This window comes from Sinocyclocheilus anshuiensis, unplaced genomic scaffold (assembly GCF_001515605.1).
Source record: "Sinocyclocheilus anshuiensis isolate Anshui unplaced genomic scaffold, SAMN03320099.WGS_v1.1 scaffold546, whole genome shotgun sequence".
Taxonomy (NCBI): domain Eukaryota; kingdom Metazoa; phylum Chordata; class Actinopteri; order Cypriniformes; family Cyprinidae; genus Sinocyclocheilus; species Sinocyclocheilus anshuiensis.
In genome coordinates this window covers 1,634,342-1,652,279 of record NW_015542451.1, presented here as the reverse complement: position 1 = coordinate 1,652,279, position 17,938 = coordinate 1,634,342, and the positions used below count along the sequence as shown (strand labels likewise).

At 35.1% G+C, this 17,938-nt stretch overlaps 1 protein-coding gene across 2 annotated transcripts in view; it reads left to right on the top strand.

The window, feature by feature from the left end:
• Nucleotides 1-17,938, top strand: part of col1a1b (collagen, type I, alpha 1b) — a 25,899-nt gene that overhangs the window by 2,287 nt on the left and 5,674 nt on the right. Inside the window, exons 4-42 of one of the 2 annotated variants that reach the window (XM_016493135.1) lie at nucleotides 340-366; nucleotides 911-1,006; nucleotides 1,610-1,675; nucleotides 2,070-2,114; nucleotides 2,285-2,338; nucleotides 2,479-2,532; nucleotides 2,628-2,681; nucleotides 2,911-2,964; nucleotides 3,323-3,376; nucleotides 3,510-3,554; nucleotides 3,647-3,700; nucleotides 4,234-4,278; nucleotides 5,794-5,847; nucleotides 6,123-6,221; nucleotides 6,506-6,550; nucleotides 6,922-7,020; nucleotides 7,672-7,725; nucleotides 7,811-7,918; nucleotides 8,005-8,058; nucleotides 9,174-9,272; nucleotides 9,355-9,408; nucleotides 9,523-9,621; nucleotides 10,421-10,474; nucleotides 10,644-10,697; nucleotides 10,806-10,859; nucleotides 10,944-10,997; nucleotides 11,204-11,248; nucleotides 12,081-12,179; nucleotides 12,264-12,371; nucleotides 13,234-13,341; nucleotides 13,546-13,599; nucleotides 14,629-14,682; nucleotides 14,777-14,884; nucleotides 14,990-15,043; nucleotides 15,698-15,751; nucleotides 16,072-16,233; nucleotides 16,343-16,450; nucleotides 17,574-17,681; nucleotides 17,796-17,849. In XM_016493135.1, the coding sequence (XP_016348621.1) occupies nucleotides 340-366; nucleotides 911-1,006; nucleotides 1,610-1,675; nucleotides 2,070-2,114; nucleotides 2,285-2,338; nucleotides 2,479-2,532; nucleotides 2,628-2,681; nucleotides 2,911-2,964; nucleotides 3,323-3,376; nucleotides 3,510-3,554; nucleotides 3,647-3,700; nucleotides 4,234-4,278; nucleotides 5,794-5,847; nucleotides 6,123-6,221; nucleotides 6,506-6,550; nucleotides 6,922-7,020; nucleotides 7,672-7,725; nucleotides 7,811-7,918; nucleotides 8,005-8,058; nucleotides 9,174-9,272; nucleotides 9,355-9,408; nucleotides 9,523-9,621; nucleotides 10,421-10,474; nucleotides 10,644-10,697; nucleotides 10,806-10,859; nucleotides 10,944-10,997; nucleotides 11,204-11,248; nucleotides 12,081-12,179; nucleotides 12,264-12,371; nucleotides 13,234-13,341; nucleotides 13,546-13,599; nucleotides 14,629-14,682; nucleotides 14,777-14,884; nucleotides 14,990-15,043; nucleotides 15,698-15,751; nucleotides 16,072-16,233; nucleotides 16,343-16,450; nucleotides 17,574-17,681; nucleotides 17,796-17,849 (2,745 nt within the window). The remainder of the gene's footprint in view (nucleotides 1-339; nucleotides 367-910; nucleotides 1,007-1,609; nucleotides 1,676-2,069; nucleotides 2,115-2,284; nucleotides 2,339-2,478; nucleotides 2,533-2,627; nucleotides 2,682-2,910; nucleotides 2,965-3,322; nucleotides 3,377-3,509; nucleotides 3,555-3,646; nucleotides 3,701-4,233; nucleotides 4,279-5,793; nucleotides 5,848-6,122; nucleotides 6,222-6,505; nucleotides 6,551-6,921; nucleotides 7,021-7,671; nucleotides 7,726-7,810; nucleotides 7,919-8,004; nucleotides 8,059-9,173; nucleotides 9,273-9,354; nucleotides 9,409-9,522; nucleotides 9,622-10,420; nucleotides 10,475-10,643; nucleotides 10,698-10,805; nucleotides 10,860-10,943; nucleotides 10,998-11,203; nucleotides 11,249-12,080; nucleotides 12,180-12,263; nucleotides 12,372-13,233; nucleotides 13,342-13,545; nucleotides 13,600-14,628; nucleotides 14,683-14,776; nucleotides 14,885-14,989; nucleotides 15,044-15,697; nucleotides 15,752-16,071; nucleotides 16,234-16,342; nucleotides 16,451-17,573; nucleotides 17,682-17,795; nucleotides 17,850-17,938) is intronic. The other variant, XM_016493136.1, reaches the window with a different exon arrangement.

The window sequence follows — 17,938 nt, the reverse complement described above, 5'->3', positions numbered from 1 at the left end:
ACAGAGTTCATGGGTACAAAAAACAAAACTATATATATATATATATATATATACTGTATATATATACATGTATATGTGTGTGTGTGTGTGTGTGTGTGTGTGTGTGTGTGTTTATATGTATATACACACACGCACATTATTACTTCAGTGTATGTTTAATGTGTGCATTATTATACATATATATATAAAAATAACTTGAGTTATTTATGAATGATTTCATTTACTTTTTTGAATACTTTTGTCACACCATATATAAATGTAGATTACACACAAAATTAATATATTTAGAACGTACACCAATGTAAAGTATCCTAATATTTATAATTTTTCCATTTTTAGGGTCCTGTTGGTCCAAACGGAGACCCCGTGAGTACAATATTTGTTTTTGAACAAGCTGCTTATCGTTTCATTGTAATGTATTTATATTTATCTAGTTTTGTACCTACTGGGTTTGTCTAGTACAACTAAAAATGTAAATTTTTATTACTAAAAATAACCAATTGCACATTCGTTTTCAAAACTACAAAGTCTGTAGGTGACAAAAAGTTTGCGTTGATATGAAAATCTTTCGCAAATGGAAATAATTAGGGCGATTTATGGGGCATTGGAGGCTTTTAACCCGCTGACTTCTAATTGTCCCACTGACCTTTGACCTCTGTGACCTTATATGTAACATTAGAGAAGTTGCAGATTTAGGCTTTTTTGAAAAATATGGTGCCACACATATTAGACTTTCAGTCTATGACATTTGTAATACATTCTGTACCAAAGCATTGCATTTTTGCCGATTGCATTTAAATGGATCTTCATGTGTAACACGCTACAGCCGCATTGAACTAGATTTAGCAAAGGTAGTGCAGCTTTGCTGATGTGATTTTATGCCGCTCATGGATCTGCGCTATTTTGGCAGGGTCCTCCAGGGCCTCCTGGCAGAGACGGTATTCCCGGAGAGAACGGACTCCCTGGACCTCCTGGTCCCCCTGGAACCCCTGGCCTCGGTGGTGGAGTAAGCAGCACAATTTTGATCTTATAATTTTGTGAATCTGCATTTGTGGTGTCACTAAGATTAAGTTTGAGAGAATCTTGCCATGCTGGCCCATATTCAGAAACTTTCTGTAGTCTTCATGATACGTACTGCTGCCCCATAGATTATTTCCTTTGGCATTCTACAAAAATAAAATAAATATTTTATTTTATTTTATTTTATTTTATTTTATTTTATTTTATTTTATTATTTTATTTTATTTTATTTTATTTTATTTTATTTTATTTTAGATCTAATAGAAAGTGTGTATGAAGTTCACTTCTGTTTTTCTGTAGTTCAGCTCCTATCATTGAGGATTGTGGGTTGCCAGGAATGAAAGCAGACTATGCACTCTATAAAAGAAAAATAGCTGTATTTTAAGGTTTTGACATAACTTACATATATGTGACATGTCGCTTAGGTGATTTCATAGCATGTGCAAAGTGTATTAGCTAAGAGTTGATTATCTTCAAATATTTCTGCATTAAAAAGAAAACTGTATTTTAGTTGTTCAGTAGTAAATGATTCAATGAAGATAAGCACAACCTCAAATCCTCACTCTTTCATTCTTGTCATCCCTTACAGTCTTTCCTTTCCCAAATGGCTTATGGCAGTGAGAAATCCAGCGGCCCTGCTCTTCCCGGTCCAGCAGTAAGACAGCTTCTCTTTTCCTACTCTTACTTCCATCTCTTTTCTGTCATGAACTCAGAATACAGAAATGTATGTTGTGAAACATAAAAAGTTGTGTAATCTGGCCTAAGTGATCCCTCACTTTTACTCAGTCTTGATATTCAGCAATTTTGTGTACATCTCATTTATCATAATTCACTTTTATTATGCATTTTCCTGCATTATATCTGTGATCCATCATTCAAAAACTAGTTCAAATATTTAATGCGCTTTCATAGATTTCATGCTTTTTTACTACGTTTGCACTTCTAAACTGCAATAACTTGCATGATATAGTATATATGGAGTGCTATACTTGTTTTATACTGGTTTTTAATGTCTGTATTATTTATTTCTTGTGTTTTCTCACTTTTAGGGCCCCATGGGCCCCCGTGGCCTCCCTGGACCTGCAGGTTCATCTGTACGTCTATTTCTAGTGTTTTACCTTATACTACAAAATGTTGTTGATTTGTTAGAACAAATAATAAGCCTTCTTTCTAGACAGTTATTCATCATGGACTATAAACCTCGTGTGGCTTATTATACATGCAGTATCTGATATATAACTGTGTTTATCTGTATTTTTCACAGGGCCCTCAGGGATTCACTGGCCCCCCAGGCGAGCCTGGTGAGGCTGGTGCTCCTGTGAGTATCTTCTGCTTTTGAGATTTAGTGTCAGTATGACACAATATGACAATATGAAAACAGTCAGAAATATGCAAACAGTCAAAAAAACATATTTTACCAGCAGTTTGTGATTTTTCTTCTGCTGTTGTTGCTTGCAGGGTCCAATGGGTTCTCGTGGTCCTTCCGGTCCTCCTGGAAAGAATGGAGAGGATGTGAGTTTTTCAGACCGTCAGATGAGTCAAATTAAAATAATACAGTTTTCAGTCTCTTCTTCGTGCCTTCTTATCGTTCTTCTGCTCTTCCTCAGGGTGAAGCTGGCAAATCCGGTCGTCCTGGTGAGCGCGGATCCGCTGGGCCTCAGGTGCTTTTGCTCATACATGGTTTTCTCATTGATACACACAAATTACTACCAAATTGCGGACATAGTAGGCAACTTATTAAGTCTTAAACTAGAGTAAAATAAGATATGATTCTTTGATTGGAATGAAAACATTTTAAACACTCATTATTTCATATTAGTCAAATAATCAAAATGGGTGGAAAGAGATTCAAACAATCATCATAATGATATTCTCTTGCTTATTTCACAGGGTGCTCGTGGGTTCCCAGGAACCCCTGGACTCCCCGGCATCAAGGGACACAGAGTAAGTATGACAGCACATAACCTTACCTTTTTACCATATTTTTCAATTACTAAATGATTCATATTTATGTTAACATATTTTATGTGAGTGTGTGTGTGTGTGTGTGTGTGTGTGTGTATATATATTTGTATTGTCATGAAGGGCCAATGGTTGGAGCATAATAGAGGCTTCCCATGCCCTATGATTCCCTTATTTTCATATTTTATTTTGCATTTTATTACATGTTTTTATCTATTCATTCATTCATTTTGGCCACCTATGTGTTCCATTTTGTGTGCAATACTGCTTGGAAAAAATATATAGATATATTTATTCTTTAGTAGTAATGTAATGTTTTGGTTCCTGTTACCTCTTACAGGGTTTCTCTGGTCTAGATGGAGCTAAGGGAGACACTGGACCTGCTGGACCTAAGGTTAGATTTTCATTTTCCTTTTCATTTTTGTTATTCACAGATTTTAGTCTGTGGACGCGAATGCTAATTTGACTTAGCATATGCAGCGCTGTATTGTTGGTTCTCTATTGATGTGTCTTCTCTCTGATCACAGGGAGAGTCTGGTGTTCCTGGTGAGAGTGGTACTCCTGGAGCCATGGTGAGTGATTCTGGATGGGATTTTAAGTCCATGCGAAGTCCATCTTCAAATTGATGTCATTCTTCTCACATTTTCCCATCTACTTCTTTCAGGGTCCTCGTGGTTTGCCCGGTGAGAGAGGTCGCCCTGGTCCTCCTGGCCCTTCTGTAAGAGTCACATCCATGCCTTGTTGTTTCTAACCCCCTACTCTGCTTCGTCTTGTGGACTAGAAACTAGAAAACCATTCTCTATTTTTCATTCAGCCCCTACGGAATAATCAACGGAGACTCATTTTCCGTTTATCATTCAGCTTATACAACACAACCCAACTCTTATTGATTCACAATGAGTAAACATTTATAAATGCAAAAATGAGAATGCATCACAAACCTAAGATAGTTTAGCCTAATTTATTCAGCTTATACAACACAACCCAACTCTTATTGATTCACAATGATTAAACATTTATAAATGCAAAAATGAGAATGCATCACAAACCTAAGATAGTTTAGCCTAATTGAAACATGTCTGCTGCTGGCATGTGCAAACATAATAAGTGACAAAGTTCTGCAGGCATGAAGATAAAATGCTCAAATATTGTAGTCATAGGCAAAATCCTCCTGCAGGGTTTAAGACCGTCATTCAGTGTCATCATTGGGTCATAAAGATGGGTGATTGTAATCTTTTTTGTTTTCTTCAGGGTGCCCGCGGTAATGATGGCAACACTGGCGGTGCCGGACCTCCCGTAAGTTTCCTAAGATCAATATTCTGGTAATACACCACTCATTTATTATAACAATCTATTGCAAATTCAAGAATTTCTATTCATGTATATTGATACAAAACACAATTTGATGATCATAGTACTCATTTTAGAGGCAAAAAATCAAGCAGTTGATTTGATTTAAAAAGTAGTTGTTTTAAAGTGTTTGTGCTGCCTTCAGATTTTGAGTTTAGTCAAATGTGAAGTTGTATTAAGTGAAAGTTGAATCCAGGAAATGCAATTTAAGTTTTTATAGCTAATTGTGAGGATTATTTTTACAGTGTGACATTAATGATGCTTTAGTTTCCAAAACTACAACATATTGCTACATAGTGTTAATTTGGTTAACGAAAAGTATGACAAAAAATGTTCGTTGACGAGCTTTTTCCCATGACTACAAGACAATGACGAGACGACAATAAGCTCAATAGACTGCGACTATATCAACATGCAATATCGTTGACGATAAAAGACGAGACTAAAATGTATTTTAAAAATATAGACTATACCAAAATGTATTTTTATTTTCGTTGAAAAAAAGGAGACAAAACATTATTGCGGACTGCTTTACACGCCTCTACGACACGAGCTTTCATGTGTGCGGTTGCCAGATATCAAGATTTCAAATCAGAGCTTCTCTGTTAAAAGGATACATTTTCTGCCGGGTGTTTTGCTTATTTTTTGCAATGCGCTCGCTCTTCATTGAGGAAGCACCGACAAACAAGTAAGCTGAAGTTTAGTGATCTCCATGTGAGATGTTCAGCTTAAATGAAAGTGTCATTCAGCCAGTCTGTGTGGTGTCATGAGATCTCGACTATTTTGTTTGCGATTGTGGTTGCTGAATAAATGCACTTACTCAACCGCTGTTGTTTTAATAGAGAAACATTATTACAGTTTGGAATGATTGGAATTACTATTAGGAATTTTACTGTTAAAATTCGTTTTTTTGTTTTTGCCAGTTTTCATAATGTAGGCAGAGAAAGTGCATATCTAATTCTTTGATATTAAATAGACTATAATCAGTAAACTAGATGAGGTTAAATAAACCATGTGTGTGAGTCCACATTCTATTGATTTGTGCTTATTGATGAAAGTGCAGTACCTGAAAAATGACAAAATGACAACAAATGACAACAATCTTTTCGATTATAATTTTGAGCAAAAAATATATATATACATTTTTAGCAGTTTAACTATTATACAGCATGACGAAAATATGCTGAAAAGTTTTCATTGACTAAAAGTAGACTAAAATGCTCAGACATTTAGTCGACTAAAACTTGACTAAGCAAAAATAGGACAACGATGTTGAATAAATATGATAATAACTAAAAAGTACATTTGACACCAAGACTAAGACTAATTTAAAAATGGCTGACAAAATTAACACTATTGCTACACATATTACAGTGTTTGATCGGAGCAGGATGGGTCTTATTCATTGTTTCCATCTATTATAATGTGTTTAATTCTCTTATTATTTTTCTCCTATATTAGGGACCCACTGGCCCTGCTGGTTCTCCTGGTTTCCCTGGTGGTGCTGGTGCTAAGGTACAAACACTTTATTATAAATTATAAATGTTTTATGGTCATGGATTGTTGCAGCTACCAACAGTTAAAAGTGAATAAAAGCAAAGCGAAAATTATTGAACATACTCTAACCTACTTTTTCCTGAAAACACGCAGACAACAGTTTTAAACCCCCTTTGTTATGCATACAGTATACCAATATAAAATATTTTAGATCTCAAAGAATTACTATAAATACCAGTTGGAGTTCCATAAATAAACTGACAAGACCCCTGTTTTCTTCTTGTCTTCTGTAGGGAGAAACTGGCACTGCTGGAGGTCGTGGTTCAGAGGGACCTCAGGGAGCCCGTGGTGAGCCTGGTAACCCTGGACCTGCTGGTGCCGCCGGTCCTGCTGTGAGTAAATCTCAAATTACACAGCTGTTTATTTGCTGGAATGATTTTAAATGAGCTACATTTCAAAAGGAAATGCCTGTGCTTGCATAGCAGAAACAGAATAGTGGTACATTTAAAATACAGTTATAATTAGAAAAGCTGTAAATCCAAAAAAAAAATAAATTCAGACTATATTATCTACTAAAATAGACTGTAAGACATGAAGATATTAAGATATTATAAACATTAATCATGATGAATATCATTTGCTTTAACTTTAAATCTATCTTTTTCTCATTGCACAGGGAGCTCCTGGTGCTGATGGTGCTCCTGGTGGCAAAGGATCTCCTGTAAGTATTTTTTATGTATGTGACCCTGGACCACAAATAAGCTGAATAAATATGCTTTCCATTGATGTTTGGTTTGTTAGGATAGGACCATATTTGGCCGAGATACATACAAAATATCTTCATCGAACATGATCTTTACTTAATATCCTAATGATTTTTGGCATAAAAGAAAAATCTATAATTTTGACCCATACAATGTATTGTTGGCTATTGCTACAAATATACCCCAGCGACTTAAGACTGCTTTTGTGCTCCAGGGTCACATATGTTATCTCGCACCAAATCTCTTATTTGTGCTGTTGCCCTCCATTTTGGGCCAGTTTCACACACATCAGACTCTGATTTATTTGGTTTGCAATGATGTTTTGTAGGGTGCTGCTGGTATTGCTGGCGCTCCTGGTTTCCCAGGTGCCCGTGGACCTCCTGGACCCCTTGGCCCTTCTGGTGCTCTTGGCCCCAAAGGAAACAATGTATGTACACTGCATTGTATTATACATGCATGAAAAGTGTAGCTATATATGAGTGCTACAAGCACATAATTTTAGCAACCTTTAGTTTAATTGAAATTGAGATTATAGGAGGTGTGACTTAGATGTGATAAAGATCTGATGTGGTAGTAATTCAAAAAATAATACTCTCTGTGCCCTTAAGCAAGGCACGTAACCTCTTTCCTGTCTTACAAAAGTACTTTAAAGGGATAGATCAATCAAAAATTTAAATCCAGTCATTATTCACTCACTCTGTCATGTGACACACACACACACACACACACACACACACACACACACACAAACACACACAAACACAAAAATATATTTTGAAGAATGTTGGTAACCAAACTGTTTCTGTTCCAATTGATTTCCATTGATATGGGCAAAAAATACAATGGAAGTGATAAATAAATGGAACTGTTAGCTTACCAACATTATTCAGAATATTTTATTTTTTGTTACACAAAATAAATAAATGCATACTGGTTTGGAACCACATGAGGGTTAATAAATAATGACAAGATTTTCATTTTTGGGTAAACCTATCCCTTGAAGTTGCATTGGTTATAGAAGAGTCTGAAGATTGAAGCATAATGGGCTGAGTTCAGATATTTTATGCTCTATTTCCAGGGTGATCCAGGTCTCCAAGGCAATAAGGGAGATGCCGGTCCTAAGGGAGAACCTGTAAGTTTCTTTGAAGCAAAGATAATTTCCTAATATTCACAGAAACCTCCACTGTAATAGTAATAGTTGCTGTTCTCTGTCCTAGGGCCCAGCTGGACCTCAAGGTCTCGCCGGACCTGCTGGTGAGGAAGGAAAGAGAGGAGCTCGTGGTGAGCCTGGTGGTGCTGGACCTGTCGGACCCCCTGGAGGCCGTGTAGGTTTAACGTACCTGTTCATTTTCGATTCAGGCATGCATTTTGGTTTGTTTGTCTCTCATATTTTGTCTTTTTCTTTCAAAAGGGTGCCCCAGGTAACCGTGGTCTTCCTGGTACTGATGGACCTCCCGGACCTGGGGTAAGATTACTGATCCAGCACCTGACAAATCAAGGCCATACATTTTGCTAAACTGTACTCAGTCTCTGAACAGTCTAGTAAATGTTTTGTCTGGTAACTTGAAAATGTGCTTTACACTACCAGTCAAAAGTTTGGAATCATTGAGAGTGCATTCGTTTGATCAAAAATGACAGTAAAAACAGTAATATTGTGAAATATTATTTCAATTTAAAATTACTGTTTTCTATTTGAATATATTTTTTCAAATATAATTTATTCCTTTGATTTCAATGCTGCAATTTCAGCTGCCATTACTCCAGTCTTGATCACTCTAATATGCTGATTTGCTTATTTGCTGATTTCCTTATTGTAATCCATTTTGAAAACTGCTTAAGATTTTTTTGTGGAAACCATGAAACATTACCATGTAAAAGTTTGGGGTAAGCAAAATTTAAACAAAAAAATAAGAAGAAATTAATACTTTTATTCAGCAACTATGCATTAAAGTGATTAAAGACATTTATAATCTTGCAAAATGTTTCTATTTCAAATAAATACTATACTTTTCAACTTTTTATTCAGCGAATAATGTGGATATCCTGAAAAAACATCAAGCAGCAAAATATTAAACAAAAAAAAATATATAAGCAAAATATATAGAAAAGTGATAATATTTCACAATATTACTGTTTTTACTCTGTTTTTTATTTTTTATTTCTTTGAATGCAGCCTTGGTGAGCATAAGAGACTTCTTTTAAAACAATAATAAATCTTAATGGTTTCAAACATTTGACCAGTAGTATATGTGGCAACTAACTGATTTAAGGGGGAAAAAATTATTACATAAGATGTTAAATTTTTAATGGGCCAGGTTTACATAGTTTTGAAGGATACAACTGGATACAAATGTTCTTCTTACAGTGTCGTTTAACCCATATATCAACATCCATCTGTTTTTATATTAAACTACAGACTAATCTGAGTGATTTCGAAGAGTTTTCAAGAGCATAGCTCTCAATCTAGTCCTGACTGCTCACAGTAATGCCATTTACTACATTGAGAAGGAGCTGTCCAGGGTCCTGCAGAAGATTTCTGTTGCTGAATAACTAAAGGTGGCTATTTAAATCACATTTCAGGGTGCTCCTGGTGAGCGTGGTGCTAATGGACCAATGGGAAGTCAAGGAGCCACTGGAGAGGCTGGTCGCCCAGGAGAGCCAGGATTGCCTGGATCTAAGGTGAGATATAGATTAATAGTTTGTAGAAACATATTAGTAGTGTAAAGAGGCTGTATTTTTACCTACTTGATGCCTGTTGTAGGGTGTGACTGGTGCCCCTGGAAGCCCTGGACCTGATGGCAAAGCTGGACCCGCTGTAAGCTGAATATTCTTTTTAATTCACTGCCTTGTTTGTTTACAATATAAGACTCATATGAGATATTAAATCTCGTATTAAAGTAATGTGTGCATGAATCTCTTTAACCCATAGGGTGCACCTGGACAAGATGGCCGTCCCGGACCCCCTGGACCTTCTGGATCTCGTGGTGCACCTGGTGTGATGGGATTCCCTGGTCCAAAGGGAGCTGATGTAAGTTACTCCCATAAATTCATGATTCATATATTTAAATGCCTTTTTTAGCAAGTAAAATGCCTTTTAGTATAATTGGTAAAAAAAGTCCAGGTTGTAATACACATTTTTTTTACAAAGTAAACATAAGAATAACTTTTATGTTGTTAGTAATATTTAAGATTTTACTGGACTGCAGTTTACTTAATTATCTATGCATCATTTTTTTAGAAAAATCATGTTAAAAGTGAGTATCAAATGTGATCACCAGGCTTTTGAGGAAAGCTTTTTTATCTCTCAATCATCATTGTACTGCGCTTCTCTATATGTTTTGATGATAAAACCAAGCATTTAACATCATCTTACTAAGATATTATTGGCAGCTATAGAGTGACAGTTGATATTTATATCATTTTATGTAAGCAGTCTGTTATACTGTTTTAAAGATCTCATTGATTTACAATACAAGCAATCATAATTTAATATTTTTGGTCATATAAATATCAGCATCTGCACCCAATTGCATATTTTTGCTCAGTTTGGGCATATTCTCACTATATGAGCCATAAAAGCCTAATGCATCAAATATGATACTAAAAAAAAGTAAAAGGTTTGCTTTATGCAACCTTTTTTTTTTTTTTTTGTCTAAAGGTTCAATAAACTGTTACATTTTCAAAATTATTTTTCTGACTCTTATTTCATATGTCAGGCTTTATGAGGTTCAATGTATTATTCTCTTGAAAAATAAAAAGATTGCTTTATGAATATCAGATCTGCATACTATTTAATGTCATTTTTAACACGGATGTATTCCTCTTAGGGTGAGGCTGGTAAGTCTGGTGAGAGAGGTGTTGTTGGACCTCCTGGTGCTTTGGTACGTACTGATTTACACAAATGTAAAGTGATTTCTGAGATTTATGCAACCTTGAGCATTTCTTTAAACACTTGGTCTCTCAGTTAAACTCTAAAACAGTGTAACCTCCAGACAATTGCATATCTGAGCAGGTGCAGTATGATGCATTGGTTTCTGTGTATTTCTATAGGGCGCTCCTGGCAAGGATGGTGATGTTGGTGCTCCTGGTTCTCCTGGACCTGCTGTACGTCTGCTTAAACATCTGAAAGTTTGATATGATTCAATTCTGCCATAGCAATGTGAACTGTTGCTGTTTCTACTCTGATTTTTTTCCGGGTCTGTCGTCTCTTAGGGCCCAGCTGGAGAGAAGGGAGAACAGGGATCCGCCGGTTCTCCTGGATTCCAGGTATGTTTTTATCTATGTCCACATCCTCCAAATATGAGTGAATTTAAGATTAGTGGCTGATTATCATTGGTTATTCTCTTACAGGGTCTGCCAGGTACACAGGGTGCCACTGGTGAGACTGGCAAACCTGGTGACCAGGTACGTGTGGTCATTGGAAATAACTGTGTTAACTCAAGGAATTATGTTTTTTCTATTATGTATTCTGTCTACAAGCAAACAAACATATTGTAAACACAATATGACATACAGTATGTTATGTAAAATTGCCCTTACTACTTTATATTTTACAAAATCACAGTGCAGTTTTTCGTTCAGTGTTATTTATTATGTTCTCCGTTCCACAGGGTGTTCCTGGTGAAGCTGGTCCTCATGGTCCATCTGGTGCAAGAGTGAGTATCTCCTGCCTTATAAAAAAAAGGAGGGGATTCAAAAAAATTATTTTATGAATTATATTTTAATTTTAATATACTTTTTTTTTTTTCATGTTCCAAGCATAGTTATGGTCTGGTCAATATCAAGATAAAATTCTTGCAAATCTTGTTTCAAGAATAAAATAATTTTTGTAGGAAAATTACAAGATCATATTAAGCAATCAAATGATTGCATGATTTGTATAATTTGCGATTTAAAAAAAAAGAGAACCAAAACCCTTTTTTGGTATTTTATCAACTTGGTCTTATTTCAAACACACCTGTCATACATTTTTTAATGCATATACTGATAAAATACATGCAAAAATCTGCATATTTTTAAGTCAAAAACTACTCAGAATTAGTTTTCCAACTAATTCAAGAGAGTAAAAAAGGGGGGGTTTGGTTTATTTATTAAAGTCATTTGTTTTTGTTTTTTTAAAGTGCAAATTACACAATTCAGGCAATAAATTAATTGCTCAATATGATCTTAGAGGTTTCCCACCAAATGTACCCCATTTCTTATTCTTAACACGATTTGCAAGAGTTTTATCTTGATGTTGACCTAACCATTGCTTGGAAAATGTTAAATGAAATGAAATGAAATGTTTTTTTTTTTCATAAAATATTTTATTTTATTTTATTTTATTTTATTTTCATTTAATTTTAAAATCTGTAACAATATATTGATAATATTCTTTTTTTCAGTATGGTGGCTTTTCCTCTTCCTGCTTACCTTATTTCTGTACAGATTCTGTTAGTCAGTTGGGATGAAATACAGCTGGATGATATTTGTAAATGTCTCACACAGGGTGACAGAGGTTTCCCAGGTGAGCGTGGTAGTACTGGACCTGCTGGCCCTACCGGATCTCGTGGAGCTCCTGGTTCTGCTGGTAATGATGGTGCTAAGGTAAGAATCCTTTCTTCGATACCATTATGACTCAAAATAGTGTGATTTGAGAAATAATCAAACTCCGTGTTTATGTGTGTTTAGGGAGAGCCTGGTGCCGCTGGAGCCCCTGGTGGTGTTGGTCCCGCTGGACTGCAGGGTATGCCTGGAGAGCGCGGCGCTGGCGGCATGCCTGGAGGCAGAGGAGACAGAGTAAGACTCAGAACAATACAGAATTAGACTTGCATTTAAAGCATTGTGACTGAATAATTTCATATTCTGCCATTAAAAGTTTTTTTAACAACCTCGTTTTCCAAGCAAGCATGCCCTTGTGAAAAAGACTTAGAAAAAGAGTACTTGTTACGGAGAATATATAAGCGTGAACTGAATGTAATGTTTTCAGACACTTAATTGCATGTTATTTACAATTAAGTAAAATGTATTATAGTTAAAATTTATATTAAATACAGTAAGTTGGTTTTTTGACACACTTAAGTAGGACTTAAGTACATCTTAATATGTAATTTCATAATTACTTCTATTGTCTTTATAATATGGTTAAAGTACTGCTGAATGTACTGACAAGCTTTTATGGTAAACTAAAGTATACTTTAATATAATTTCTATTGAAACCTGTATGTTATGTATATAAATATATTTATAGTTACACATTTGCAAATTAGAACATTTAAAATATATTCACTTTAAATGTCATTTTAAATAACACTACAGTTTATTATAATAACACTACTTTATTAAAAAAGATATAGTATGTTTTATTTCATATAAAATAAAGCATTTTACATTTGCTTAAGTATGTTAGTCAACACATCAAAATAAACGTATACTTTAAGCATGACAAATGATTATTAAAAAGGATTTAAAATGTTCTGTAAATTAAAACTTTTACATTACATTTGACATTATTACAAAGTATGCTTTGTAAAAAGTGTATATGAGTATGTTAAGAAGCAATCATGAAAGTGATTGTGAAAGTGACCTTTTTTTTTTTAAATGTAGTGCTGGCGATGTCATATCCTGCTGTATGTTCACAACAGCTGTCGTCCCTCTTTAGGGTGATGCTGGACCCAAGGGCCCTGATGGAGCTCCTGGTAAGGATGGTCTGCGTGGAATGACTGGCCCTATTGGACCTTCTGGACCTTCTGGTGCTCCTGGTGAGAAGGTAAAAAGATCAGATAATTAGCATTGAAAGATTTGTATGCTTTATCTATAGTAAACCGTAAATATTTTCAGCTCATTTTCAGTCATCATGTTTTGAAATAAAGATGTTTTGTGAACCCTCTTTTACGTAGCATTTAATTACATTAATTACTGTTGTCACTAAACGAATTATAGTAAATCAGCTTTGTATTTGATTGTGTTTTAGGGAGAGCCTGGTGCTGTTGGACCTCCAGGATTGACTGGTACTCGTGGTTCCCCTGTAAGTTATCAGGATCATTCAGAAAACCTCATGAAACATGGACATAAAGACCAACATTTATAATCACATTTACAAAGAAACGGCACGTTACACTGATTTAAACACGAAATTCTTTAGTAGAAAAACTGAACAGTATTTTCTAGTTACATCGATTTTCAACCAGAAATTGCTAGTAAATTTCACAAATAATTACAAAGAAACAGTAAGTAACAATTTGAATTAAATGTGGAATTTTTAAGTAGAAAAACTAAAAATAGTACTTCTTGTTCAATTCATTTTCAGTCCGAAATTGCTAGTAAATCACACAAACAATTACAAAATGGCAAGTGACACTATCTGAAGTAGAAAAACTGAACATAGTATTTTCTTAAAGCAATTTTCAATCAGAAATTGCGGTAACACTTTAGAATAGTGAACACTTATTCACTATTAACTACGACTTTTCCCTCAATTAATTCCTAATTTGCTGCTTATTAATAGTTAGTAAGATAGTTGTTAAGTTTAGGTATTGGGTAGGGTTAGGGATGTAGAATAAGGCATTAATATGTGCTTAATTAGTACTAATAAATGGCTAATATTCTAGTAATATGCATGCTAATAAGCAACTAGTTAAGTGACCTGTTACCGAAATTGCTAGTAAATTTCACATATAATTACAAAGAAATGCCAAATAACACTGAATAAACGTGAAATTTTGAAGTAGAAGGACTTAACACCGTATGTTCTTGTTAAATCAGTTTTCACTCAGAAATTGCTAGTACGTTTCACAAATAGTTACAAAGAAATCCTCATTTGTTAGTCGCTTTGGATAAAAGCGCCTGCTAAATGACTAAATGTAAATGTAATTAATACATATTGAATTAATAGAAACATTTTGAAGTAGAAAGACTAAAATAGTATTTTCAGTTTCAATCATTTTTACAGTGTGCTGTTGTTTTTTAAAATGTGTATTGAGTTGATTTGGAAGATTGCATTTGAATTATATGTAACTGATTTCATGCAAGTAAAGTCTGTCTCGTGTCTTCGCAGGGTGAGCGTGGTGAGGTCGGTCCACCTGGACCTGCTGGTTTTGCTGGACCTCCTGTGAGTTTAACAGTCTCATCCCACATTAATCAGTCAGTTCCCATCGTGTGGTGTTTAAACCCACTGAGCTGAAGTTTTTCTATTCCTAATGCAGGGTGCCAACGGACAGCCTGGTGCTAAGGGAGAGACTGGTGACACCGGATCCAAGGGTGATGCTGGAGCTTCTGGAACTGCTGGACCCGTCGGAGCCGCTGGCCCACAGGTAAACTTGTCAATAGCAGCAGTGGACATATTCTCAACTCCACTTTCCTGCTGAATTTAAATATATGAATATCCTAGACTTATTTTCTGTTGTTGTGTTTGACAGGGACCTGCTGGTGCTACTGGAGCTAAGGGTGCTCATGGTGGTGCTGGACCTCCTGTAAGATTCAATACTATCAGTAACTTATTACAAAAAAAAAAGAAATTAGACACAATGCAAAGCCATATTATCTATACTTTCACTACCAGGTTGTTTGATATCAGTGTTATTTTAGTATCATTGAGATAGTTTTCATTTAAGATGTTCCATTTTCATTTAAATCTTAGTTAGGTTTAGTCATTTTTCTTGTTAATTAATTAATTAATTTTTATTTCAGTTTTTGTTATTTTAGCGCGTCAAGTTAAACTAAATAAAAATGAGAAATGCTGCTTTGGAAGCTAGCTGAAATAAAAACATATTTGGACAGTTACGCCACTTAAACTGCATAATTGTCATTGCATAAAATATTTAACCTCTGCAAATTAATTGTGCAACACCTTATATATATATATATATATATATATATATATAATTTGAAAAATATATTTATATCCAATTTAAAGTCTGTGCTTGTAAAGCTCACACAGCTGGAGTTCATTATTTAACCCCAAACATACTTTTTCTGTGAAATGAGAAATTTTAATTAGTCTGATATTTTGTTTTTGTAAAACACACAGTATTTTTTTTGTATGTAACCATGCTTTTTGGTGCCAATGTATGTACTTTCTCCAATATGATATTGCAGTGTTTCATAGTGTCTTTGTTTTTTAATAGGGTGCTACTGGTTTCCCTGGTGCTGCTGGCAGAGTCGGACCTCCAGGTTCTGCTGTAAGTAATCTACGTTCTAAAGCAGGTCCAAACCAGGATTTCCAAAACTGGGGTTTGTGAAAAATAATAATAATAATTAATTCATAAAAAGGATCAATTAAAATAATTATCAAAACACAAAAAATAATAAGTGTTTTATTTGTTTACATGTCATGTGACCATTAACCAACACATGAAAACTGTGAGCATGCAACTGCATTGTTACATCATTGAAATATTAACTTAAAACTAAGGGGCTACATGAAGTAAATGAAGTTCATTTTTGTCTTGTCAGGAGTCTGAACATTTAATTTCACTGCCTATCTTCTGTTTTCTCTCAGGGTGCTTCTGGACCCCCAGGCCCAACTGGTGCTGTTGGTAAAGAAGGACAAAGAGGTGCCCGTGGTGAGAGAGGACCCTCTGGGCGCCCTGGAGAGGCTGGTGCCGCTGGACCCTCAGGACCCTCTGGAGAGAAGGGTAGCGTCGGTCCCGATGGTCCTGCTGTAAGTAATCATGCCACAAACATATTTTCATCACTACAGCTACAAAATGACTTTCTGTGATTCTCAGCTGTAAATGAATATTCACTTTGCTCTGTTGTCTGGTCTTTAGGGTCCAGCTGGTTCTCCTGGACCACCTGGTGTTATTGGATCCCGTGGTATTGTTGGTCTTTCTGGACAAAGAGGAGAGAGAGGTTTCTCCGGTCTCCCTGGACCTTCTGTAAGCGTTTTATTCATATCTGTTGTTTTAAAACATTGAAATCTATGTTAAATTCAACATAAAATCAGAATTGAAACCATTTATTTTCTTAATGTGCATTCCAGATCATATTGAGCATGTGCAGGATTCATTAGTGTGTTAGGAGAAAACACATTTGTCTTCATAATGTTTTTAACTTTTACCCTTTTAACTTTACTCATCATTCTCATGTGAAAGGCTCAATTTTCACACGTTGCTGACTACATTTATGCATTTCCAATCATCAAAGAGCCAACAATAACATAGTCATGCATCTTGAAAAAACAAAAAACATTTCTGCTGATTTGCAAAAAAAGGCCTAATATAATCTAATTTGATGCCTAGTTCAAAATATGCATTTTCTTTTGGCCACGAAATAAGAATTAAGATTTTTTCAAATTATATATACAGTGTGTATCAGCTTTGATGCACTTATCAAAATAAAAGCAGTCAAATGTCAATAGTTTTGATTATAAAATTATATGAAATTATTCATTTAATGAACAATCTTACATTCTGAACATATTGGAAAAATATGTTCAAATACTCCATTTAATGTCAAAGAACTTTACATCAAAACATAATTTTTTTACATAATTTTTTATTTATTATTTATTTATTCACAAAATCTGTTTTGTTAGTGTTTGGATATAGTAAAAAAAACGTCTAGCTCATATTTTCATTTTCTTCTGTCATTGGCCATAATTCTAAGCTTGAAATTATGTTTAGGCATAAAATAATGTCATACAAATGAAAAATGGACTGAAAATTTAACAAATAAGTTGTAATCTGACTTAGAGGAAGACGAAATGCATATTTTGTGAGAAACTATGATGTGCTCGAGCAAAACAGACACTATTTTTGGAATCAGCCCATCAAAATTAGTGGGAAAGAAATCTTGGGTTTCATTTAGCAAATATGATGCAGGGCGATGTTATCGTAATATACAATGCCAGGTATGTTAGACAGCTATATTAGGACTGCACATGGGACATACTATTTTACTCTAAAATACATCATATTGCAGAAGTAATTTTGAATGCCATTTCATTTTGACTTCAGTTGCCATTCTTCACAATACTCATTCACCTATCCATCACCTCAGGGAGAGCCAGGAAAGCAGGGACCCTCTGGGCTTTTAGGTGAGCGTGGACCTCCTGGACCTATGGGACCTCCTGGACTGGGTGGAGCTCCTGGTGAGGCTGGACGTGAGGTGAGCAAACTTTACTGATTTTAGGAGTTTTGTTAAACCAGAATTGGCTACCAAAATGGCTACATTCAGTGCAGTATGATGGAGTAATTTTCGTTATGTCACTCGTCTCTGCAGGGTAACCCTGGACATGACGGTGCTCCTGGCCGTGATGGTCCACCTGGACCAAAGGTGAGCGCAATCACACATGTTCTTATCTAGGTGTCCTATCCAGTCAAGGCATTCTAGAGTCAAATATTTTTTTCTTAAAAAAAAAAAAT